At 40.5% G+C, this 26,712-nt stretch overlaps 1 protein-coding gene across 3 annotated transcripts; it reads right to left on the reverse strand.

Moving 5' to 3' along the window:
* Positions 1-294: 294 nt before the first annotated feature.
* On the reverse strand, positions 295-26,605 carry lmtk3 (lemur tyrosine kinase 3). 3 transcript variants are annotated; one of them, XM_023330779.1, is made up of 16 exons: positions 26,125-26,605; positions 22,891-23,024; positions 21,353-21,500; positions 19,326-19,399; positions 19,004-19,122; positions 17,622-17,709; positions 16,539-16,687; positions 16,360-16,444; positions 15,490-15,611; positions 14,242-14,391; positions 8,300-14,075; positions 8,068-8,225; positions 6,613-6,746; positions 4,075-4,409; positions 3,906-3,990; positions 295-1,684 (listed from the first exon to the last, which is right to left on the reverse strand). In XM_023330779.1, the coding sequence occupies exons 1-16, from the start codon at positions 26,213-26,215 to the stop codon at positions 1,569-1,571; spliced, it is 7,764 nt and encodes a 2,587-aa protein (XP_023186547.1). In that variant the 5' UTR covers positions 26,216-26,605; the 3' UTR covers positions 295-1,568. The 3 variants fall into 3 exon arrangements, with proteins under 3 accessions (XP_023186547.1, XP_023186546.1, XP_023186548.1); XM_023330778.1 differs by having other exon boundaries at positions 22,876-23,024; XM_023330780.1 differs by having other exon boundaries at positions 8,098-8,225; positions 22,876-23,024; positions 26,125-26,604.
* Between the last annotated feature and the right edge of the window lie 107 nt (positions 26,606-26,712).

The raw sequence follows: 26,712 nt of genomic DNA on the forward strand, positions 1-26,712 counted from the left end.
TGGTGTTTTCAACGAGTACTAGATTTATTTATTTTTTGTCATATGTTGTTTTTTAAGCAAATCCAAATAAGTTTGCAGGTGAGCCCTCACTACTGAGGGTGTCATTGATGCCTTATGAGCCTCTGATTTAATTTGTTGCCTTGTTTATGTTTAAAGAAAAATTATAAAAATGAAGCAGATCCCTGTATTGGACGGGCCATCTTCCCACAACTTCATCATGCCGCATTGTAATTCTTACTGTAACACAGAGCTGTTAATTTAAGGGTTAGAAACCATGTCATGAGACAGTTCAAATAAAAGATTCACATTTCTTTCAACCTTTATTTCCCCCCTTATTTATACATCATCCCCTCTGAAAAGCCTTTTTAAACAACACAAGTTTAAACCAACATTTAAACAGATCGAACAAACAGACTAGCAGGACCTCTGCTGCGTGATCGACTGCCGTTAGTAGAAAATGGGATAAATTAACAGATACACAAACAAATGGAGCTAATTACTCTTGAGAAGCTTCGATTTGTGGAGCTATAAGCTATTTTAACTGTCATTAAACTATACAAAAAAAAGGAATGACAAGACTGCTAAAATTTTCTAAAAAAAAAAAAGTAAAATAAAAAAAAAATACAGGACTTAGATCCATACAGTACAGATTGGCATATATTAACAAGTAAAATTATACAAAATACTTATTTTTTTATTTCTTCTTAGCAATTAAGTCGTTTGGGAAAATATTTTTTATTTATTTGTTATGAAGATCTTAGAGATGGTAAAACCTGGATGCATTCCGTCTCAAAATAATTAACAGTTTATCAAGGTTTAATAAGTTAGACAAATAAATAAATGAAAAATAAATAAATAAATAAATAAATAAATAAACAAATAAATAAATAAAAAGTAGTATGTTTAATTTTTCGTGCAGTCCAAAGTTTACATCTAAAAGTAAAAGCCCTAAAACAATATTGTATACACTCGCGTTATGGTATTTGTACAAATGCTGAGGAATATTTCTTAAATACAGGAGTCCGTTTCAAACTGCTGGATCAGCTGCTGCAGGAAGAAAAACCTCTGAAATTAGGACTGGTCTGGAATCCAAGCATTTACATGGACAGATGAACGACTAAAGAAAGTGCATCCCCTCCCCTCTCAGTTGGGGAACTGTACAACAGAAAAAAGCAGAAATAGAGAAAGTAAGCTGGTACACAGCAAGATTCCCACTGCATAGCTGTCAGATTTGTTTCACATTTTGTCAAAGCTCCAGGTTCCTTTTGTTTTATTTATTTTTGTTTTCTTTTTCTCCCAACGCAAGCAGTCTTTTCCAAAGACGTTTGCAGCCAAAGGCTACGGATAAACTCTGTAAACAGTGACAGGCAGGAGCTCAGCAACCCCCCTTTCATACAAAATCCAGTCACTGGCAAAACCTGGAATGTGTCCAGCTGGTAAAATCAGAGTCTTGTTTCTTTCAGTTCCCAAATCAGTAAAAAAATATCTTCTGGGTAAATGGCTGGCTGTTGGGTGAATTCACTGCTCGCTCTGAGAGGGTCTGGATTCAAAGGCTCCCGTTTTTCGCCTCACACCAGATGGGGGTCGTCGGCGGGGCTGACGGTGAAGCGCGATGACGTCACTGACGACCGCGGTTTGATCGGTAGATCCTCTTTTCTTTTCGATTCTTTGCTTTTGTTTGGCCCTGATGGAGAGAAAAACCAAACAACAGTTAGACAAGAATGCTCAAACATAAACAAACCCCCTCACTAATATCTGGTTAAATTTCTTAGTAAGTGGTATCTCCACCACATGCTTTTATAACTTAATTTTTTAATATTACAGAGTTTGACCTCACAAATTTCTGTTTAATGTTCCTTTCTTCCATTCCAATCTTCAAAAGGCACTTATTGATATTTCCACACACGACAACTTGGTCACAAACAACATCAAGCACACAAAGTTTTTGGATAGGAAGCCTTTTAGTTTTGCTTGTTGCAACAGGTTCAGGTTCAGTATTTTTAACTTTGACATCCATAAAGTTGTCATGACTATTTGTCTTTTTATGGTTTGAAATTGAAGGATTTCATAGCTCATATCATCCATGTGTCTTCAAAGGTTGTGGATGGTGAAGTCGCATCAAGTAGGGTAGGAAAAACTTCTGGTAGCAGTCAGTCTCGCATCAAATCTAAAAAAGTCTCTGATTGAAGACTGTTGCTGTATGACAGTCTCATGTTAACAGCTCAACGTCTGGGCAGCAGAGACGATATTTCACAGAAACATGTCCTGGATCACATCATTGGTTATTGGCAAGCACTGCTAATCCACCTCATTTGCTTTTGCCACTCCTCTGAACTCTGGCTGCATAGAAAGCCAGGCAGAGATGTTAGAGTTGGTTCTTGCCTGTTACGATCGATAAAAGAAATGGTTTGAACTTCATTTTAGAGTGAGTGTGTGTTTATATTTGAGTCTGGAGGTTTAACAAAAAATTAAACCTTTGCTCTAGTTCCTGTTGTAAATGTTATTTACTCTTTTCTCCATGAAAGAAAAAAAAAGCAAAAGATGACTTTGACAATGTGTGTAAACTTCTGACTTGAACTGCATGTTCAGTTATGCAACAATGTGTTTGTGCAAGAATAAATATTATGAATCCATGTCTGTTAAGAGGCTTGACACAAAAAAAAGACATTTTAAAAATAACTCAAAGGAAACATGGACTCTTCTCTCTCTCCCGAGTTTTAAAATCTCCACTCCAAAAAGCTCTGAGAGATGATCTGAGTGTCTAATTTTGGAGCATCTTTGAGGGTAAAAGAAAGTCTGAGCTCTGACTTTCATTTTGCTGTGAAATGAGGTAATGAGTTTACAAGATGGAGAGCGCAGTTTAAACCAGAAAATGTGTTGGAGGGGGAAACGCGGCTTAGGACGTGCATTGTTGAGCGCAGGATTAATGTCCTGGCTCAGCTCCACATGCCACAGCATCGAGGGAGACGGTTGATTATGGGAGATTAATTCTGGCTGCACACTGGAATAAAAGATGGGGGGAAATGAAGCTGTTCTGTTTAAAGTGCGAGGAGATGAGTTAGATGTCAGATTTTATTACTATGGTAACCACCTCAAGGTGAAACTTTATTAAAGTGAGACACGTTGCACCGATGTGTGAGTCAGCTGTTGGATTGTCAGTACAGACTGACCTACAGGGTGACAGTGACCATTTCCCCAGTACCAGAACCAAACATGAAGAAGCAGCATTCAGCTTCTATGCACCACAAATCTGGAACAAACTTCCAGAAAGCTGCAAAACAGCTGAAACACTGAGTTCCTTTAACCCCATAGGTCCTAAACGTAGTGCCGTCGATCCAGCCAAATTTTCAGTACCGTAATTCTGCCACACTTTGCGCTTACTGAAAAATCCCAACGGTTTCTGAAAGACGTTGGGCTTTCCAGCCAATATCAGGTTATTACGGTAATTTACGGTAATTTCACCCCCACCGTAGCAGGAAGTGAAATTAATCTGAGGTGCGCTCTTTTAATAGACGGTAAATTGCGAAAATAACTTGCCAGATATTGAAAGTTCCAGTTTGTTTTGAATAAATGAGAATATATATATATGCCCATTGAATTAAGATAAGCAAAAATATCCAGGTGGAGATTTTAAATTTAGGACATAAAGGGTTAAATCTAGATTAAAACCCCACCTGTTAAGAGTTGGTTTTCTACCATAATAAATAAAACACTGACATGATGTGTAACGATGGCTAAATGTAATGTCTACTGGTTTTCTCAACTGTTGGCCGTGTTTTATTTTCTATGACTTTGTATTTTTGTGATTTTATGGTGTAAATAATTTTGAACTGCCTTCTTATACAAATTAACCTGATTGATTTGCTCTGGATCTTTTCAAGGACATGAGATGTTTATGAGCTCACCATGAAAGTCCAGCTTGCTGCTTTTCACAGAGACTGAACCTGGACTTGTAGGAGCTGAGCTGCTCAACTCGTTGGTTGGAGTTTCCTGTAGCAAAGAAACAAACATGTAAATCACTTTTAATTCAAACTCATCATTCAAGGTGTTGACTGTAAAACAAACAGGAAGTACCTGATCAAACAGATAGATTGTTACGTCATCGAAGAAGGACACATTCCTCCCTCTGTCCCGCTCTCTGTCCAAAGGCTCCTTGGGTGATTTTAACAGACTCCTCAGCCCGATCCGTTTGTCCACGTCCGTCTCCGTGACAACAATCACCCTGCGGGAGCTCTCGTCCTCCTGCTCATCCTCCTCCTCCTCGTCGGGGTCGATTCCTGACGACAGGCCCCTTCGTCTTCCGATGCGATTTCCGATCGAACTGTCCCCGAATCCGCCTTTCCCGCTCGGGGTGAGAGGGAGATTCAGAGCGAGAGGAGGGAGGGCGAGAGACAGGCGAGCGAGTTTGGCTTTGAAGCAAGAAAGGAACAGAGTTTAGATAATAAACTGAGTCAAATGGATATGCAAGTTTTGCAGGAATTATCAAAAATATGTTTTACTTGTGGAAATAAAACCAACATTAGCTAAAGATGTATCATTATTATACCTTCGGCTCATAACTCTACAGAAATCCATTCATCTGTTCAGACTATTTCAACTATCTGTTGTATGCTTTCAATGAACTTTTCCTTTTTAATTGCTTTACTAATCACCTATAAGTGATTTTTCTGCTTCAACTAGTTACAAGTAGGACAGTTGTAAGACTTGCTATTTAGACAAAAGTTACGCATTTTGCGCTTTTCTAGTTGAACTAAACCTTTGCAGCTTTTTGCTATGAAAGTGTCATTTTCATAGTAGCTTTTGCAATTTCTTTAGCTGAACAAAATGTTATATTTTGCACCTTTTTGAGGGAAAAAGTTACTTTTTAAAATATTTTCTTCTAGGACAATGGCTGAATTTGTTAGATGGACAACAAATTCAACAGACTGTATGATTTTGACATGCTTTGTCAAAATCATACAGTCTGTAATTGTAACAATTCCAGGGTATCACAAAATGTGACCTGCAAGTGTTAAACTTATTGCATCCAAAATGTAAAACCAGCTGTTATGAATTTGTAAAGGAAAAGGACACCTGATACTACTAGTATTTAATAAATACACTAACAGCTTGCCTTAGAGTTGGCTAGCAGCAGGTTTAGTCCATTAGTCAAATTAACAAATTTAATTTAAACATTATTCACTGATATGTCTACACTGTTGCACTTTTTACTATTTATTGATGTTCAGAGCAATTCTGGCTGCAGTCAGGAGTGATTCTGTAAACCTCATTGAGGACCAGAAGCTAATTAAAGAAGATTATCTAATTCATTGGCTTAAATTATTTATATAAAGCTTTATCTAAGAAGTGGACTTGGGCATCAGATTTACTTGGACCAAGAAGCACATAACAAAAAGCAGACATGTAAAAATTTACATTTTAATGAATAATCAAAGCAGAGAAATTTAAATCAAGTCCACTCTGTTACTATCCTTTACTAAATTAGTAAAACTGGTCAAATATTTTTGCAAGGAGCACATTCAGTAAGAAAAAATATTTTGAGAAAAAACAGCTTTTTTACTGGAAAATATTGTTTTTATAAAAGAAAGATGATTCAACAGTAACTCTGTCACAGCTCATGAAGATGCTTTATTAATATAAGAAATATAATACAACAGACTTTACTGCAGGTTAGAAACAGCTGATAATTTACTGCCTGGTCAGATTCACTTTATAAATATATAGTTGCACAACAGTTTATTTTATTTTATGCTGCACAGATGTTTTATTGTCATTATCAAGCATTCCCACCCATATTTCTGCCTAATCCTATCTCCATTTCACACAATCTGTTTCACGACTTTTCTTTTACCCAACACAAATCAGCTTACTTGTCTGAGTGGTCAAGTAGATGGGAAATAATGGAGATAAATGATTGTGTCAAACGTAAAATCTCACATATAGGTTTAGCCTAATTGTGTATTATTCTCCTGAAGATTTAAGATTACACAATCGTTCCATCGACTTTGGTTCTGATTTAGACAATTCGACTTTTGTCTCGAGATCAAACCAAAATGTTTCTCAGCAACATTCTGCTGTACAAAATGACCAAAACATCCAAAAGTATAAAAATGTCTGTCACACCTTCATACTTCAGTAAATGTCACCCCTGGCTTTCTTTACTAATTATCAGATCGTTGCTCTCTCTGTCAGCTACCTTGTGCAGCTTTACTAAAGAGTTTTTTTTGTTGCTCTTTGTTCTTTTTGTCTTGTCATTACTCTAAGGTAGAATTATGAAGCTCAATCAGAGGGAACAAAATAGAAAGACTAAAATGAAAGTATGATGTTTATTTCTTTGTGAGAAACATCAAATAATGAGCACACGTGCATTAAATCTAAACTTAACTCGTCTGTGAGATAACCTGACTTCCCAAAAATAGGATAAGTTTACTTTACGTAACGTTTAACTTTAACTTTGCAGAAACAAGTAGGAGACACAATGTCCAGGTTATAATCTGGTTAAATGAAGAGGAGATTTTAGAAGAAGGAAAAAATTAAAGCAAACTGAAACCATGTCAGCAGAGAAAAGGACGAAAGGAAAAAGTAGCTTTTTGTGTTGCAGCATGACAATACCTTTCATTGCCTGGTTTGCAGCAGGTTGAGATGCAGTGATCTCAGGTTGTTCAATCACAGTGAGCGGCTCAGGTTCAGTTTTATCAGACTCAATGGGAGGAACTTGTTTAAGGGAAGCCTCCTGCTCCTCTTGGCTGTGAAGAAAAATATATATTACACCCTAAATATACCATGACACTGTTTGTTTACCAAGACATTTTTGTTTCAAGCTTTTAGTTTTAGCTTTATTTATCAAAGTTTTGATACATGAATGTGTAAGAAATTGCACTAAACAATCAAGCAAGAAAGTCCTTATTAAAAGGAAATTTCTTATTTGTATTTCCTTTTGACAGTTCAGCTAAAGAACCAAGTCTCAGATGCTGATTGCAGGATTCAAATCTTAATCAAAAGCTGTAATTTACAGATTGTGGGTTGCTGCTAAGGGGTCGCTGCTTCCCACAGAGACACAGAGCGGGACAAATGGGAACATGCTGACTGCAGAAGGAAGGAAGAGCAGCACTTGAAACGAGCAGATAATTTTCAAGATTATCACAGAGTTCACATCAGTGGCATGTGTAGTGCTCTCAGCCTTATATAATACCTCAGACAAAACCCCCCATCTATTTTAAAATCACAGAAATACTCTACAAAAGCAATCATCTTATCATCGGTGTACAAAGTGTTGCAAGAATAATTACATCACTTTAACTTCACATGTTGTCATTACTAAACTCCACAAACTTCAATGTATTTAGAGGTGATTTCACTTGACAGAGCAACACTAACCACAGCATGATTGTAAACTGGAAGGAAAATGGTACATGGTTTTCTTTTTTTTTTGGTAAATAAAAATCTGAAAATGGTGGCATGCGCTTTTATTGATCCCCTCTGAGGCATAATTACAAGAGCAAATACTTTGGGCTTTGTCTCTTTCATCACTGCAAATCCAGAAACTGAAGTTTTTACCCATCTCTCGTCGTAAATTAGCCAAAGTTCGGACTGAGAGCATCTGTGAAATTAATTTGAATTTAGGTCAGGACTTTGTGGACCTTTCCAGCAAAGATACATCAGTGTGTGTGTGTTTAGGGTGATGTGCTGCTTGTTTGCCACAAAAAGCACTGTGACTCCCTGCAGTCCCTCCAGAGTTACAAACCTAAAAGAACAGCTTTATGTTGAGTACAAAAAGGTGGCATGACTAGTTAGGTGCTTTCCAAAGGCAGTAAATCTTATTTAGGAGTATTAGAGTTAAAAGGGATCGGATGCAAATACAGCAATGTTAAGTTGCGACAATGTAAGCATATTTGTGCATGTATTTAATTAATCATGACTTTGATTTGATCTAACATACGAAATAAACTGAAGTTTGTGATGATGTAAAAATATGACACCACAAAAAGTGAAATTAGTCCAAGGGAGTCAAACGTTATAATCTAATTCCCTCCGTTCCTCTGTATGTGTTTCCATCTGCCTTCATACCTCTCATCCTTTCTTTGGTCTTCCACTGACCTGCTGCAGCTTTCCTTGACTTGTTCCCCCCACGGCCGAAGTGTCACGGTCTCTTTCACAGCCGACCCCCAAAGCATGTTTGTTTTCACATTTTCATTGAGGGAGAACTGTAGTCTCTCCTCACACACCTGCAACATCAGAGTAACCCAGTAAGGGAGCTGAGTGAACAGAAACCATGTAAGAAGTTAGACCACACACTCACCTGCATCATGAGGCCATTTCTGGTTGTCATCTTGGATAAAGATCCCTGATCCTTGACATCGGGTGTTTGACCTGGTGATCTCTGCTCATCAATCTTCTCCACTGATTGTGACAGGATTGATTGCTCTGATTCAATCAACTTATTGCAGTTATCAGAGACATATTCTGCCTTTAAATCTCCTCTGTCAGCCTCGGGAGTTGAGAAGTCATCACCTTCTTCTGTATCACTGCCCTTCTGATCAGCTGTTTTCTTTAAAGACTCCAGAAGCTCCAGATTCCCCAAGAAAAGTTCCTCCTCATCCCCAGAGATGCAACAGAGTTGTTCGAGTTTTTCAAAATCCTCCAGCGGCTCCTCGTCCAGGTCTTTCCACTCGGATATTAGCAATGCTGGGATGTTTTTCAAGAGATCTCGCTGTGTAGAAGGACCTGCAGGTGAGGTTTTCTGGGTGAAGCTATGACAAACATCTTCAATATCTGAAGTAAAGTTGTTGTCATCGGTCAGTGTTATGTGTACAGACGGGGAGTGCAGGTTGGCGGAGATGCCTTTATTCTGAGTTGTAGCTGGTGGTAGCTCTTGCAGAGGTGGCGCTGAGACAGCTGTGCTGTTCGCTGGGGAAATATACGACTCTGTCTCTGGACCAGCACCGAAGTCTTCTGGATTTATGGCAGCAATAAATTCCTCTGCTTCTATAACAGACGGTGGCGGACTAGGAAAAGAGTCATCTAAACTCTCCAGTTTATCATCTTGCACATCGAGGTCTATGCTTGGCGGCGGACTAGGGAAATCAACAGAGCTGAAATTGTCTACCTCTTGATATGACTGATTAAGCTCCTCCACTCCGGACTGAAGGGCAGCGTCTCTGTAATCCTCATTAACTTTTTGGAGACTTTCCTCTGAAGACTGTGTAGCAAGCCATGGGCTATGCTCGGCTTCTTGTTTGAAGCTTGATTCGTCGTTTTCTAGGTCGGAGGAGTTACCTTGAGGAGGTTCAGTGATGCTGATGGATATACTTGAGATGTCATTCTGGAAAGAATGGCTGAAGTGGTTCTCAGAATCAACATGTTCAGTTGATGCTTGTCCCTCTCTGTAGAGTTGATTCTGTGTCAATCTGTTGAAGTTTTGATTCTCCTCCATGTCTGTCAAACACCCTCTGTCCTGAATCTGCTTCTCTACAAACCTCTCTTCTTCTGGAGTTTCCATATTCTCTACTTCAGTATCACAGATTTTATTCATTGTGTTGCTCTTAAAATCATCAATTTGAGCCAGATTCTCAATATTTTCCTCTTGTTGGATATCTGCTGCAGACTGCTGGGTAACTGGTCTTTCAGAGTCTCTTACGTTTTCACATGCAGCGATATTGCAGCTCAGTTCTTGTGTTTCATTGGTCCCAGTTTCATTTCTGGACTCTGTTGAAGAAGGGTGAGGCTCCCTTCCTGCACGTTCATCGTTTTCTTTAGATTCCCAATATGTCTCCTGAATCCCCCCGTTCCTATTGCTAAACCCCGCAAAAAATTCTGATCTTAGCTCTACTTCTTGTTGCTTTTTCTCTGGAGAAGCCCACTGATTATTTTGTTCTCCTGATTCCATCAAACGGTGGCAGTCAATTTCCCCAGTAACAACTCCAGAGGGTGGTCCTTCATCATCCTCTTCCACTGCACTCCACCAGTCCTCAGCCATCACATCTTGGCCCTCACAAGACTCTGCAGAGGCTTGATGTATGTCCAACTCCGTTCTGACCTCCCCATCTACTCTGTGGTCTGAGCAGTGAAGGTCTCCCAGCTCATTGTGGTCCAAACAAACCATTTCTTCAACACCTTGCTCAGTACACAGATTAGTCAGACTAACTTTATCCTCTCTGTGCAAGTTATCGTTTTGAAATTCACTCATTTTGGACAATCTGGACTCAGATTCCACTGTTGCATTCCCAGATTTCAAAGACCTTTGAGCAGCGAGATCTCTCTCTGTCATATCTGGTTCAGCAATGCCAGACACGGAGTTGATGGAGTTGATCAAGCTCTTTGTCCCACTGGGACTCTTAGAGTGCAGATTCAAGTTGCTCTTTTCAGACTCTGTGCATTTATAATCCGCTATCTTGGAAATTATGCCATCTGTGTAGTGGCTGTCTATCACATACCCACCACTGTGTGAAAGGTTCTTTAGAGGTTCTTCGTCTAACTTTGTAAACAGCTCATCAATTAAGTCAACACAGTCCTTGACTTGATGATCATCATGCAGCAATGTGGATTTTTTGCTCTCGTTGTGATTGTGAAAAATGCCTGAATCGTCTCTGTGCACAGCCTCTAGCCCTTTGTTTAGTATATCTTTTTCACAATGTAAGTAGTAAGAGTCATTTTCACAATTCTCAACAGTCTTTTCTTTTCCACTTTCTGTTTTGGTACGGGATGCATGTGAAGTACTTCGTAAGGGGCTTTTTTCTCCTGCTTCCCCCTCCTCTTCAGTCTTCTCCTCTATCCCTGTGAGTGCTCCCCGCTCGCCCCCTCGGCCTCCACTTTGTCTGGACCCTGGTCCATCGCTGCTCTTCCTGTTCATCACATCACCCTCTAAGTCATTGTCGGAGAAATAGGCAGAGTCTCTGTGTGGGGTTTCATTTCCCAGGACCCGCAACCCACTGCCGCTTCCTGCTCCGGTCCAGGAATCACTGGGTGTGAGGCCGTCCACCGAGCTGGAGGTCATGGGTGACAGGACAGAGTCAGTGGGAGTGATGATGTCAGAGGACAGGTCTTGATCTGGAGTGTTCGGAGTTACTTCACAGTTAGTTTCGTTTTGAATGACAGACTTTTCCAGATCATTGTACTTGTGCTGAAAGAAATTTTCCCCATTTCTCTCCAGAGCAGCTGCGTTCCCACCACATTTCCCCTCCGTTTGATCTTCTATCTGACAACTGCAGACCTGTAGGTGCTCTTTCATCATTTCACCATTCTCTACAACAACAACAGTAGTCTTTGTCTGATTTAAAATGAGAGACTTGTTCTCCTGTAGTATCACAGTGTTGGACTCAGTGGATTCAGAAGGGGATAACTCTGGAGGGTCTATTAGTTCCCCTCTGGCAGGTAAGGCAGGTCCATCTGAACTGTCTTCCTCCTCCTTCTGACATTCATCAGTTTCACTGTGCAATAAACCATTTTTGGGCATTATTTCTGAGAGCACAAACTCTCCAGTCTGGCAGTGATCAGCATTGTTTCCTTGGTTGCACGGTTTAAGCGGTTGTTTGTTTGATCCTATGTGGAGAATTGGGATCTCGGGTCTTATGGTGACCTTAATCTCGCTCTTCTTTGCACGCTTGGTCACTTGTGCATAGATGGCCTCAGTGTGTATCTCTTCTTTCCCCTTGTTGGATGCTCGTATGGAGCTTTCTGACTGGAATGTGATGGTCTGAGCAGAGTTTGGGTCAATGCATATGGATTCATATTCAGGTGACAATGGAGTAGGGGAGATGGATGGATCTGATTCATCTTTATTTGTGGTAGCGCTTTGTCTGGATATGATTTCAGTCAAAAATGTTTCTGCTGATTGGATCTCTTTCAGGAACTCCTCTCTAGTCATTTCTGTTTTCTCAGCAAAATGTATTTCAGATTCTTGTTTCTCCCTCTCGGACAGAAGAGATCGGGATCTCCGTATACCTTTTGTGCTGCTGTCTTCTGTGTCTTTGTTAGATGAAAGGTCGGGAGAGCAGACATAGGGGTGCAAACTGGATCCTGCAGGATACAGGTATTTAACTGGATCGCTTTCCTCATCCTTGTCCGTGTCCATTCTGTCTGTGTCAACCTCTGTGAGGAACAGATCCCCTTGGAGTGATGCCTTGTCCTCCTCAACTCCTGTCTTTTGGAATTCCTTCTCCTGTCCCGATGACTGCCTTGCTGAGTCTATCTCAGTGATCAGTGATTGGGAACGGCGCATTCCCTTGTTGTGCAGCAGAAAGTTCCCCCATCGCTCTCCGTCATTCTTTTCCTCTTTCTCCCCATCCCACAAGGTCTTGGACTTAGTCTCACTCGACTCTGTCACGCTCGATATCTCGGTTAGAAACAGGTGCATTGGAGACTTTTTGGCTGCTGAAACTCGTTCTGCCTGAAGTTCAGCGTCTTCCCTCCAAATGGTTGGCAGAATAGTGTCTAGCCGTGACTGGGTCCTCTTCATTCCCCTGGAGAAGAGCTCAGAGGTGGCTGGGTCTGCATCTTCTGACAGGCTGGAGTGAGCAACTGTGGTCCGACTGCTGTGTCTCTCAGGGGAGGCAAAAGGAGAGTCATCCTCATCTGAGTAGGTAGGACTAGACGAGGACTGCCTCTCAAGCTGGGAATTTGCATGCTGAGGACGGGGTGGGTTTCGATAAATGGGCCGCAGAGGATTTTCCCTACGAATGGGGTAGTCAAAGTCTTTCATACGGGGATGAGATTCTTCCTTGGAGGTGTGGCTTGATGGTGCATGCCTCCTGTCCAGCTCTCTATCGGACATTTCACAGGATAGCGGGTCTCTGTTGGATCTCTGCATCTGTATCTTTGTGTATCTTGAGTATCTGTCAGCTGTGTTGTAGCTTGGGATGCTGCGTTGAGGTTTGGAGTGTGGGGGTAGAGGTGGAGGACACATCTGAGGGTAAATGGGATGGCTGGATGGTGGGATGGAGGGGGAGAGAGACGGGGATGGGGGCAGAGTTTGTCGGGACCGATGGAGGCCGAGGTGATCAAAGGTGGAGGACGGGCAGGAGCTCATGTGGAGGGGGTCTGTCTCAATCTTTCCACCGATGGTGTAGTGAGGTAGTCCTCTGTATCCAAGTGGAGGCGCGGGGAGAGGGCGGGAGTGAAGGTGATTGGAAGAGGACATGGACATTGAGCGGGGTTTGGGAGGGAGGACTGGAGCCTGGAGCACTGTGGGAGATTTTTTATCTGTTTCCCTGATCTTTTTCTTCTCCACATCATCATCATCACCCAGATCCACCACTGAGAAGTCTGTCACTCTGCTTGAAGTGTCTCTGAACTCGGCCACTCCTGTGTTGGGCACCTGGATTTTCACCTCGCTAGATCGGATAGTTTGCAGCGTCTTCCCACTGTTGTCTGCAGAGCGATAGGGGACTCGCTCTTTTCCCAGCATTCCACTACGGATTTCCACAAGCTCCACATCTCCAGGACAAACCGAATCAGATTGTAAGGAGGAATGAGATTTGCCTTTAAGAGTTGGAGACTTGTCCTGGGGAGTGTGCTCCTCTAGGCGGATGTAGTACTCACTGGCGAGCGAGGGGCTGCGGGCACTGATCACCGGCACCACAGTGGGCGTGTCTAAAGACTGTCTGTGGTTATTGTTCACAGTTGGGATCGGCTGAGGGGGAGGGAGAGGTTTGTAACCTCGTCTGGCATGAGCCTTCTCCCAGAAATACTCAAAGTTCAAGCCTTTGCTGGTTTCTGTAACTGTGAGGATGTCGTCCAGTTCAGAGGAGGATGGGGTAATGCAGTTCCCCACAGGGTCCAGCAAAGGGTAGGAGTTGTCTCTGCTGTCCCTGCTGTACTCTCTGTCTCTGTGCCGCTCGTTCGCTGCACTCTGAAAGGCGGGTGGACGAAGTAGATCCCAACGTCTTTCAAATGACTCGTCGCTCTCTCCTCTCCTTCTTCTGCCCTCCTCAAACTCCTCATCTTCTTCTTCCTCTTCCCCCATGCTCCTCTTTGACAATCCTCGCTCTGCGGCCAGGAGAGATGAGAGGAGGAGGAAGATTTCGGCTACAGAAGGCCGCTGGGACGGAGGGAGCCAGCAGGACTGCATGATCTCATACCTTATGAAAAAAAAAACAATAAATAAACATAAGTTTGGTTTGTAAAACAGAATTTGGCTGCATTATATCACAACTCTGAATGTGTGAATTAAATCTGTCCATATGATATGATTGCATTGGAACGATTTGTGACATTTATAGATTCAAGCAGGAATTAAGTACTAACCAGTAATCCGCATGTGAGAGTTTAAGTCTAGGCTGGGCCAGAGTGATCTGTCGCTCCCTGATGACGAAGGTCAGCACCTCTTCATCGCTCAGGTGTCTGTGGGGCTGAGCACCAAACTCGAAAAGCTCCCAGATCACCACCCCTAAAGACCTGCAAAAATATTAAAAGTATTAGAAAGTAGTCAGAGAAGAGAGTGATTATTTATACAATCTAGACGTTTTTTTAAAACTTTGATACTTTGCCTTTTAGTTTTTATACTTGCTGTAACATTAATTGCCCATTTAGGACACAAATAAGTTGGAATCTGAATCTGTTCGCAACTCAAAAACTGGACAAAATCTCAAGTTGCAATGCAAAAAAATAAATAAAATGTTAGAATTTAAATGCAAAGTTGTTTTTTGTATAACATTTCAATCTGGAGAGACTCAGACGGAGATGAGAAGACAATTAGAAGAGTTTATTGACAAACAGAATTTAAAGTCTTTGGCGCTCGGGCCCCGGCTGGGGATAACGGTTATCGCAGCGTTAGCGATAGGCTTCAGATGAGCATCCCCGATGCTGTTAGGAACGTCATCCCCCGGGGCCCGGCACTGGTGGTGGAGGTTGAAGAAGGGTGCGGGCCTCAGGACCGGGCGAATGGAGGAGAAGGGGTGGTGGTGGGTTGAGCTCGGCTGGAGAGCGAAGGACACCATGGATGAAGGTCCTTATCAGCTGGGACTTGGTCGATGATTGGACGTGACGTGGCTTGGTCCGGCGTTGATAGGTCGACGATTGTGGGCAGGTCGCTTCAATTAACGGGTCCCGGTGGGGATAAAAGAGTCTTCCAGTTTGAATTTGCGCCTAGGCTTCATAACAAAAAAAAGTCTGGAAACTCAAATCATTCTCTAGAAAATGGCTAAATGTCCAAACTTGAACATATCTATACTGAAAGAAATTATTGTAAAATTTAAAGCTGATCCAGTTAGGAGCCGTGGTTTAATTTGCAACCATGAACATAGAGCAGGAAAGCGAAGGACTCCTAAAGGTCATTAATAGAGAACTAACAGCAGTAATATTTCTGTTTCAGAATATGCTGATGCTCAGTAAACTAAATTATTTTGAGGCTTCTTGCACATCTTTAGCCGTGTTGCCAATAAATGTGAAGGAGCTGTAGTGAATTGTTATAAGATGATTGTCTCCAACTCATCAGGTCAGGTTTTCTTTCATACTTTTTTCTTTTCTTTTCATAAAAAAGAAAAACTTGCTTACCACACGTTGCTGGTTTTGGTTTGATCCGTAACAATCAGGGATCCTCTGTACTCCTCCAGCAGCTCAGGAGCAATCCACCGCAGAGGGATCCACAGCTTGTCTGGAGTCAGGTAATAGTCCTCCTTTAGAAACAAATGCACCAACATGTGTTATTTACATGGTTTAATTTAGGGCTGAAACCAATTATTATTTTATTTACCGATTATTCTGATCAATTGTTTAAAAATGTTGACACATTCTGCTGATTTTTCATTTAGCCAATTAACCTTATTTTATACAACATTAGAAATATTTATAAATACAAATAAACAAATAATTTAATATTTTTTTAAAATAATAAAATTTTCTAAAATGTGACAACATAGCATTCATTTAGTGATCATTTGTAGCAAAGGAAACGTCTGAAACTATCAGATCAACATCTGAAAAGTTCAGTCCTTTCTGTTTGACTCAACATCGATAAAGTGCAGAAATAATCTGTTAACAGTTTCTTTTGGATTAACAGATTCATAATTGGAGAGCTAAAGGTGCTTAATAGGAGTTATGTTTTGCAGAATTATAGCCGGGTGAAGCAAAAACTATATTCTTTGAGGAGGTGTGGGTAGAACACAATTACTGACAAAAAAAGGGATTTGTTTTTATCTTAAATCCAAAATGTATTTGTGACCTAATTACTGCTCTGAATATGTTTTCAGAGCAAATGGCCTTTTTTTGAGCCTGTATATTCAGTTAACAATTAATTAATTAACTGGTTACTAAATTAGTTGGCGTTATTTTATTAATCAATTCATCATGATTAATCAGATTAATTGTTTCAGCTTAGTTTAATTTGTCCACTTCTGAAAAACATACAAACATAGATTAACACACCTTGTAATGGTTGTGTGAGAGGCCGTAGTCGCCTATTCTGACAGTGAGGTCAGAGGTCAGAAGGCAGTTTCTTAAAGCCAAGTCGCTACAGAGAAAACACACACAAAAACCTGATCAGAAATTTCCCCTTCTTCTGCGTTGCTTTAATGAAATGAAGTGAAAGGAAACTCCTGACTGACCTGTGAATGTAGTTGTTTTCGTGGAGATGCAGCAGACCCGAGGTGATCTCGAAGGCCATCCTCTGGAGAGTCAGCAGGTCCCTGGTTGGCAGGTCTGGAGTCATCCCATCTGACTTCCTCTGGGCCCGCAGGTAGCGCTTCAGGTCTCCCTAAGTTGCATGACATTAGCGCTGTACGTTTAGCAGGAGGATGAGTCAGCTCCGGTTTGTTTGTATGTGTTTTGACGCAAAGTAAAAAGCTGCACCAATGCTGATTGTGTATGTGAATCCTGCTGTAAAATCATACATTTTTAGACGTCTGCCATCCCAGAGCGTCAAAAAAAAAAAAAAAAAACAACTGGGGAATTTGGTAATGAGCTGGCAACCTTTTTAGTATTCATTTGTGTTACAAGAACTGAAAGAGAATAAAATCAGTATGGAGAATATCTGTGAGAGGCAGAAAACAGGAGAGTTTCTTTCTCTTGAAGCCGTCTAAGAGGACTTGGTGTTGTTTGGCTTTGCTCCCTGTTGTCATCAGGATTGATCTGCTTGTGTCTCTGTTTGGCCTGAGAGTCACTCCTAAGGTTTTGCTAATGAGTCACAGATTGTGCCAGCTGAGAAACGGGAAAACAAACCGACCAAAACATTAGATCATCCACAGTTTTCCTGACATGGACACAGCAGAGCGTTCCTCGAGTAATGACTTTAAAAGATGGTTACGAAATGCAAAAAGTGACGTAAATGATCTATAAATTGCCAAAAATAAAATCCAGCGGACCTTAAACTTAAAGACTTCTCTGGCATTTCATTTAAGTTATTTATTTTGTATAAAAAGTATAGGTAAAGTATTCAAATATCCCTTGTAATTTTTTACGTTTTGTCACAATGCAACTCATTTTATTCTATTGGGATAAAAGTATGAAAATATTTGAAGCTGGCTTATTGTGCAACAGTCTTAGTCAGACAGCCAACATTGGATCAAAATCTCCCCAAAAACTTACAAATTATAATATAGATTAAAGTTTCTATTTGTGACTAATAAGGTTATGTACTTTCCATGACATCGACTGTAGTGTTTTCCCATTTCCATGAAATTTGAACTTACCAGCTGACAAAACTCCATAACCAGGAGGAAGGGGATGCTCTCGCTGCACTGCCCCAGACACTGGAGGATGTTGGGATGCTTCAGGCTCCTGCAAGAAGAGCGTCAGACGAAGCAAAAGAAAAATCTCTTTAAGAGACAAAAACAAAGGCAACAAAGACAAAGCTGTTCATAGATAAATCCCAAATGTCTGGGTTAAAGCCAAAATGTTACCCAGATCTATCACCCTGTAATTACTCAGCTCTTACTGTCAAGAACAAGTTTTATTATGATATACAGTAGCTGCAGTAAAAACAAAACTCTGAGGGTTATTTCACTTTCTGGCTGGTTTTATTGATTAATAGTGATGGTAGCTGTTTTTTCTAAAGAAAGGTGGAAGCAAATTTAGATTTACTGCAGTTAGAGTTATGATGAAAGTTAAAAATATGTATCGTATTTCTCTTATTTTAGCTTCCCTTCATTGGCTCCAGAATACAAGTAAAGATTCTCCTTCTCACATGTAAACCCCTGAATAATGAAGCTCCATCATACATCAGAGATCTGATGCTTTCTAACAAAGCACATGAATAGAAATTACTTTTTTTGTAAAGTACCTTGAGATGACATTTGTTGTGAACCGGCACTATATAAATAAATTTAATATATTAAAGAGTAGAGTAAAACCAATAATTTTTTATCATGAATATTTTTTGTTCCACATCAGAGTTCGATTGCACATTCACACCTCATGTAACAAACAAACAAATTAGAGTTTGATTAAAGCAGACTAAGCAGGCCTGGTTTGAATGCACTCCATGTCTCACAGTGGGGACGGCGTCCTTTTCCTGGTTTGCTCCGTTTTTGTGTCTCTGGACATATGTGTCTTATCAGAAAGCTTCAGTTTTGTCTCGTCTGTCTAAAGGACATTCTCACAGAATCCATGTGGCTTGTCAATATGCATGGTGGCAATTTCCGTCTCATTCATTTCTGCTTTGCTTTCCTCCTTTATTGTCTCCCGTGGAGTCCACTTTGACTCAAACAACAACTGAAGGAGCGATTTAACACTGATGAACCTTGACCTTGGAGCTCATCTTTAGTTTCTTTGGAGGTTGTTCTGGGTTCTTTGGTTACTATTTATATTATCCTTCACTTCAATTTGTCATTAATTGAAACCGACAATCCAGTGAACCTAAAAACTCTGAATAAGTGCAACTGTAATCACAGGAGCATCAAGGCAAATTAAATTAAAGGCATATTTTATTATTTTCAGTGACATTGTGCTTCTGCTATGCCTTTTAAGACTTTCTTTTCACATCTTAACGATGGGTGACAGTAAATGTGGCCGTGGATTATAAATCTGACTGTAGCCTCCAGACAGTGTTGTCATCTTGTGCAGCTGCTCCCACCTGTACGGCTCCGATTCAGCCAGGAACTTCCTCTGCTCCAGGGGGCTGGCGCTCACACGCAGCTCCTTCACCACAGCCTGAGACGAGCCGCAGTCGCACAGCACTTCAGCCAGGATCACCTGCAAACGACAGATGGACCAGGATGTGGAAGAGAGCCAGGAGCAGAAGCAGAGTGGCGATAAACGCAGTCGCCTGACTTATGATTTGTGATCTAATCAGTGGACGGGATTAAACATCAGAGAGGAGAGAGAACGCCGGGAAGGATCAAAACTCGTGAATAACGGAATAACTTTGAAGTGTGAGGTAAAGGCGGTCATCTTACCTTCCCAAACCAACCGTTTCCTATTTCCTGAAGGTAATTTAAAGCGTGCCTTTTAAAGCACTGAGATTTGGGATCTGTGGAAAAAAGAAACACAAACGATTTTATTATACTTTTGCTAGAAACAAAAACGATTTCTGAAATTGATGAAGATATAAGAACACATAAAAAATTAGACATATTTTCTTCTGCAGAACATTGATTGTTATGCACAATATATAAAAGACACAGTTTTCAACCTACAGATAAGAAAAATATTTGGTATTTGGTACTTTCAGTGACATTCTGTAGTGGAAATTCAATGTAATTTTTCCATGAAATAATGCTAAAACCCACATTAGTTGTATCTATATTTATATATTTTGGCTGGTTTATTATTTTTACCCATGATATTAAAAGCCACTGCGTAAAGTCCAAAGAACCATTTTTCAGACCCCTGGTCTAGACATTTAAAACATAAAATATGCATAAATAAAACACAGATAATAAAAATGATTCATAATCAGTGGAAGTAATATTATTGCATTCTTCCTGTTAAACGGGGAGTTTTTCCTCTCCACTGTCGCTGCATGCTGCTCAGTATTAGTGATTGCTACATAGAAGTGTGGGGGATATGGACTTACAGTTTTATTACAATATTTTGTGGTAACATTGTGAAAACGATAAAAGTGTTAGAATTATTTATTACTTCTTTTTCAGGTATCTGTAAGGATGTGGAAGCACGGCACAGCAACAAACACAAATACAAATACTGCTCTAGAAAATCAACATTCAAATCAACACCAGTCTCATAGAAAACTGTAATTTGTCCCTAAAATGCACACATTAACTGCATTAATCATATTTTCAAACTTATAGATATTTATTGATGCACTTTAATTGAACAAACAGCGATAAGGACAATTTTGGGAGGGGTTAAACATCATTAGTTGAAATTTATTGTGACAATAATGAATCAAAATCTTATCATAATAAGAAATTTATCACGATAAATAGTAAATAATATGATCAATGCCCACAGGTATCTGTAAAATCAATAATATAACAAAAGCAGCTGTCCACTGCTCCCCTGGACGGGTCACCGGTCCATCACAGGGCAGCGCAGAGACAAACAAACATGCAGTTTAAAGAGACCAATTATCCTAACATGCATATATCTGGGAGGGAACCAGAGTTCCCAACATCTGGACTTCCTGCAGAAAGGCAGCAACAGTTCTAACAACTGGGAATATGTTTCTCCTTATCATATGTTAAAGGTCAAATATCCAGGTCAAAGTACAATCTTTTAAACACAATGCCCTTTAAAGAAATGCATTCTGCCCAAATGTCTGACTTGTTCAGCTCAAACTGACCACTGATGCAGAAGTTTCCCAGATTTCCACTTCACTTAGAGGTGAGCTGGACGAACTACTGGGTCAGCACTTGCTTTGAGACCTTTGAATTATCCAGCTCAGTGACTCAGGAGACAGCCAACCGTGAGGGAGCGCTGAACGAGCTGAAAAACTTATCATGATTTAAGCGTTTCATATCAGTCGATATCGATAATTATTCTTTAGTCTTTTTTGTTTTAAACATCTGAAATACAGACAAACTAGGAGCGTGACTTTTCCTGTTTTATCCACTGTGTTAAGCAGTTCAGAGGCACACAGCTGCTCATAACTGCTAACTGGACAAGTTGCTGCTAGGTAACCAAAGAGTGAGTGAGTGAGTGAGTGAGTGAGTGAGTTGCTAGGTAACCAAAGAGTGAGTGAATCAGTTGATTCCACCAACTTAACTTATCTGGTCATGAGAGGTTGAGCAACTAACGTCTTTCCTCTGCCTACATCTCCCAGAATGCTGTGCGGTTCTGGTTCAGAGTACAGTGACTACTCTATAAAACGAATATTGAATATTCCAGCTATTGATATTGATCACGTGTCTCTCGTGATTTATATAGTTATTAATTTATAGTCCAGTTCTAAGCAGGGCCGTCCTCCATCTTTGTTTTCTAGGGATGAAGCGAAAGTAAGCAAGTCCGAAGGCTGCGTTACCTGCTCCGTCCTGCAGGGCGGCGCACTTGGGGCGGTCTCTGACCGGCAGGGTATAAACCTCAGGGAGGGAGGGGCAGGACGACAGGCTGTCCTCCTGGATGGGACTGGAGCCGCCGGAGCATTCCTCTCCGTCTGCGTTGTCAAACTCCTGGTTGAGCCACAGCAACGCAAAAAATGACAACATGGCGACAAAGAAAAATTAACTGTCAAGCACTGTTAGGTGAAAATCACTCAGATTAAAAACCCCTGAACAGGTCAGAATAAAACTCAAATACAAAGCAGTTTGTGTGACACAGAGAGGTTGATTTAATGAAAGTTCATAAGCATTTACATGAATAACAAACAAAACATGACCACCACATTAATAAACTAATAATGTCTTATTTTATGAGAAAGTTTTCCACAACAATATCAACCAGGTTTTTACACAACTGTGTCTTTCAAAAGTATTTATACTCCTTGAATTTTGCCATATTTTGTCATGTACACAAATTTCAATGTATTTTAACAGACTGCTGTGTGATAAAAGGTGCTTTTGGTCAAATGCAATCAAAGTTAAACTTTCTGGTCTAAATGTTAAATGCTGGGATGGAGGTTCACTTCCCAGCAGAACAATAATAAACAAACACCCAGAGTTACAATGAAATGTTCACATAAACATTTATCAAATTTATCAATAAAGAAGGGAGTCAAGTATAGCTAATAAACACAATCAAAAATAGAGTCCTACAATATTTTAATTTCAAAATACCAAACTTTTCCAGACTCAATTCTCTGGATAATTTTTTTTTCTAATATTCGAGTACAAATCAATACAGTACTTAAGCTCTGTTACCAGCCATTTTTCTACAAATCCTGGAACAGCAAATAGCTGGAGCTGGTTTCCTATTTGGCAGAGATGCAAATGGTTATTTTACTATTTTTGTGGCATCTGAGCAAACTGGTCAGTTAAAGATATAAAACTGAGACCACAGAGAAGCAGGAACAAACACAGCAGTCTGCAGCTTGTTTATCTCTGAAGTCTGAACTTGGATCCAGTGAAAATTATTTACTGTATTCAATAGTGGCTACAATAAAAATACAAACTAACAGAAGAGAAAAAAAACAAAACATTTTCTAGCTGCATGTTTGAAGTTTGAAGCTCCTGGAGTTTTAAAGTTCTGGTTAGAAACTTTAAAACTTTACATGAGCTTCCTGTTTATTTTTGCAACTTTGACATTTGAAATCTCCACTTGTGACGTAACACTTACCCGCATCCATGAATCAAACACGTTACATAGTGATGCTCTATCTCATAAAATCACTGAACTACATTCATGTTTGTGATTATAATGTGACAAAATGTAATCAAATTGAAGGGGTACAAATGTTTTTGCAACTAAAACGTTTCTGTCTTCAGAAAATGTCAATATGTTTAAGACATAAATGCTGCCAGTTCTAGCTTTGCATGCCAAAAAAAATGCAATATGCATTAAAAGTCAGAGGAATGCACAGAAAGACAGGAAGGTGGATGAATCTCTTACATGTTGAAGACTTACATTGAACCCCACACCTCCTCTCTTGCAGCACAGACAGGTGAGGAGGAGCAGAACGAAAGAGACGAGCCCCGAGCAGGAGATGAGGATGATGACGTAAGGTGGAGGAGAGAGAGACTCGGCCCTGGTCTGAGAAACTGGACAGAAACAGAAATAGAAAGGAAGGAAAGCTTTAACACAGAAAATATTAGTGCATCTGCAAGGGCAGCCAGGGAGAGAAACAGAAATTTCACTGAACCACAAAAGTGTAAAATCATGTCACACAAGTGTTGTGTTTAGCCATTGGAGCATAATCTTAGCTGCAGGTTTTAGGATACAGCGAAAAACCCCAATGGAGAGTTGGTATCGGGTGGGAGAAGCAAGAAAACAAATTAAGCTTACGGTAAAAATTATTATCTGAATCGGTAGAAAAAGGGAAACAGAGACTGGAATTAAAGTTTGAAAGTGGAAAGATATACCATTCCAGTGAGGAAAATAAGCATGGGGGGGAAAGGGAAGATATCAGAAATGGCATTCCACTCAGGAAACACGATTAAGAAGCAAGGGGAGGGTGGCTGGAGTTGTCATTTAGGTCAAATAAAATAAAGGAGAAAGGGTTGGAAACTGGAAGCTAATTACTCAACCAGGAAGGTTTATTACTCAGGTTAAAGAGGGAGGAATTGGGACATGTGATATTTGTACCTCAAAGTAGATGATTGTGGGAAGTGAACCATCTGCAGAAAAGAAAACGGGCAGGGCAGCGAGGTTAAATACCTTCCAGGTATTCTTAGTTGATTTTATTTCAATTCTGTGTTCAAAAATCCAAGCAAATGACAAGAATAAGTAACAAATAATAAGTGTAGACATCCAGAGTCTGGCTAATACACACTAAAAATGGTAAATAAATTACATATGCATCTTATTTATTGTAAATACAGTGGTTTTATGAGATATCTCATTAACCTTTTCACGCTTTGTCACTTAAACCACAAACTTCAGGGACTTTTATTGGAATTTAAAGATAAGTCAACACAAAGTAGTGCATAACTGTGAAGTGGAAGGGAAAAGGAGACTCTGATATGCCTAAAACAAGTTAACTAATTAGTCAATCATAGTGCACTTGTTTGTAATTTAATCTCAGTATAAATAAAACTGTTTCGTGAAGGTCTCAGATAATTATTTGACAACAATAGAGAACAAAAAAATACAATAAAAACCAAGAAACACAGTAGGCAGGTCAGGGATAAACTTTAAACCAAAACAATATATATATAAAAAATACGATTGCAAGTTTGAAAATTTCTCATGTCTGTTGATTTGAACATCTAAATATGAAAAGAATATGCTAAAATTGCAAACCTAACAAGTAGATTATTGATCAAAGAATTAGCCAAAATGTTTATCATGCAGGAGCTGCAAGAATGTGATAAATGTACAAATGCAACAATTAATAGTTAATAGCAAAACTATTAATTGTGCACTCCTGAAATTTGGCAAGGAGAAAGTCCTTGTTAGGTATTTGGGGAACACAACAAACATGCTGAAGAAGGTACACTAGTCAGCTGGAAACTAACAAAGAATGTCCCTAGAATGCATGATGGTGGCAGTATAATGCTGCGGGGAGCCAAATACAAGGCGAAGAAAACCTGTTAGAGTTTCGAAAACTTGAAATTGGGGGTTAAGTTCAACCCTAAAATCACGACTAGAGCTGCAACAGATTGATGTAGATCAAAGTACATTCCTGTGTTAGAATGGCCTAGTCAAAGTTCAGATCTAATTCCAGTTGCTGTGGAATGAAGAATTTAAGCCCCTAGACGTGCTTGGTGGGGAACACACCCAAAAAGGAGAAAAATGTCTACAAAGTATTTAGGAGGGAGTGCATTTACTAAATGCACATAAAGTTTTTCAAACTGTAAACCATGAAAATCATAATTTTCCTTCCACCTCATAATTATGCAAAATTTCCAGTAAATTACTTTGACATTTGTGATTGTAAGGAGACAAAATGTGAAAAATTCAACAGGTATAAATACTTTTTTTCAAGACACAAATATAAATTTTAGAGACGAACATAACCTGCGTGCAGAGAGAAATACAACAATAACACAGTAAAGAGATAATAAGCACAATGCCAGAGGTCATATAAATCATAAATTATAACATCTGTCCTTCCTCAAACTGTCCCGGTTTCAATGTCTGACTTCCTCATTAAAATTCAACAATGCATTCCTCCGCAAGGTCACGATAGTGTAAACACTGCATGCATCAATTTTAAATCATTTTTTAAATAATTTAGCCACTTAAATATCCCGTCCTGCCAAAGAAACCTCCCACCGCTCTCTTTTATCTGCCATTTTTGTTGTTATTTTTGCAAACTGGCGAGCGGAGAAAGTGTCAGGCTTTGCAGGAAATAGAAAAGCATCGTTTCATCCGAGTGTGGGCTGCTGCACGGCTCGGTCTGTTGCTATTAAAAGAAGTGCGAGTGCACTGGATTCCTCGTCACTTAAAATAAGATCTAGCTCACGAAAGCCTCCAAAAACAAGAAGCCTCTGACTGTGAGGTCCCTCAGAAAAATAATAAAAAATAAAAAATAAAACCCTGGTGGCTCCGGTCTTGACGCACAGATCCTGAGCAGCGCTATTCTTCCCATCTTTCCCCAGACAGATGTCCAGACAGACAGCGCATATAAATAGGGACCCAACACAGGGCCTTTTCCCACCAGCCTCCGTGCCAGCACCAGCTCTTATCAAAACAATACGCCACCATACAATGACTGCACACATTACACAAACACAACACCCTGCCAGCTCTAAGGGGCTGTAAGGCACAGAGAGCGATGATAAGGATCCCAGCGATGGCTAATAGGTTCAACATAATCTCCTCAACCGGAGGATGTTTTAGACTGCAAAACTGACCCGACTGGAGATTTTAGCTTTGCAATTTATTTATTTATTTATTTATTTATTTATTTTCTCCATGCAATCGATCTGAGGGCCCTGGATCGCAACACCCTGCATATATTTTCACCAGTGCATATAAATATGGTACCCTACCCCTCACCCAATCAGATCCGCTCTTGCGATAATAACTGGCAAAATGACTCAGTCGAACCGGCTGACATTACAGTATTCAATAAGAGGAGGCCTTTATTCCCCTCCATACCTGACTGATTGCACCCCGTTAGCGCTCTGCCTTTCATCACTGACAGGTTTTCACCGCCACCAACCCCCCTCATCCATCCATCCATTCTCCGCTCACCTTCCCTCTGCGGCGCTCCGAGGGCTCTCTCCGGGCTGAGGTACGACATGATCCCCGCCAGCGCTACCATCACCCAGCAGTGTGGCCGCATCGTCGCCGCGTCCGGGTCGACAACAGCATCCGAGCGACGCCGCCGAGCCGACCGTCGGTGTCGGTGTCCTCCTCGCTCCCGTTCCCCCCCGCCACGGTCTGTACCGTCTCAGTCTCCTCACCCCCCTTCTCTCTCTCTCTCTCTCTCTCTCTCTCCTAATAATAAAGAGCGTCTCCTCGCGTCTCCTTGTTCTGCTCTCCTCCTCCTCCTCTTCCTCCTCTAATCCGCAATTAAACACGGAGATGCTCCATTGTGCATCCTCACCCCGCCGCTCTGCCTCAATCTGCTGAAAACAATGTTTTTCTTTTTATATATATTTATATATATAAATCCTCCCCCCTCATGTATCTCTCAGTGTGTTGGAGGTTGTCTGTTTCTCCTCCGCCTGCCTACGTCACACGCGCACGTCGCGCATTGTCATGGTCCAGCTTCATCATCATCATCATCATCATTATGGCAACTTGAAGAAATAATTAAAAGCTGCTGTTGGTAAATAG

Source organism: Xiphophorus maculatus, chromosome 3 (assembly GCF_002775205.1).
Source record: "Xiphophorus maculatus strain JP 163 A chromosome 3, X_maculatus-5.0-male, whole genome shotgun sequence".
Lineage (NCBI taxonomy): Eukaryota > Metazoa > Chordata > Actinopteri > Cyprinodontiformes > Poeciliidae > Xiphophorus > Xiphophorus maculatus.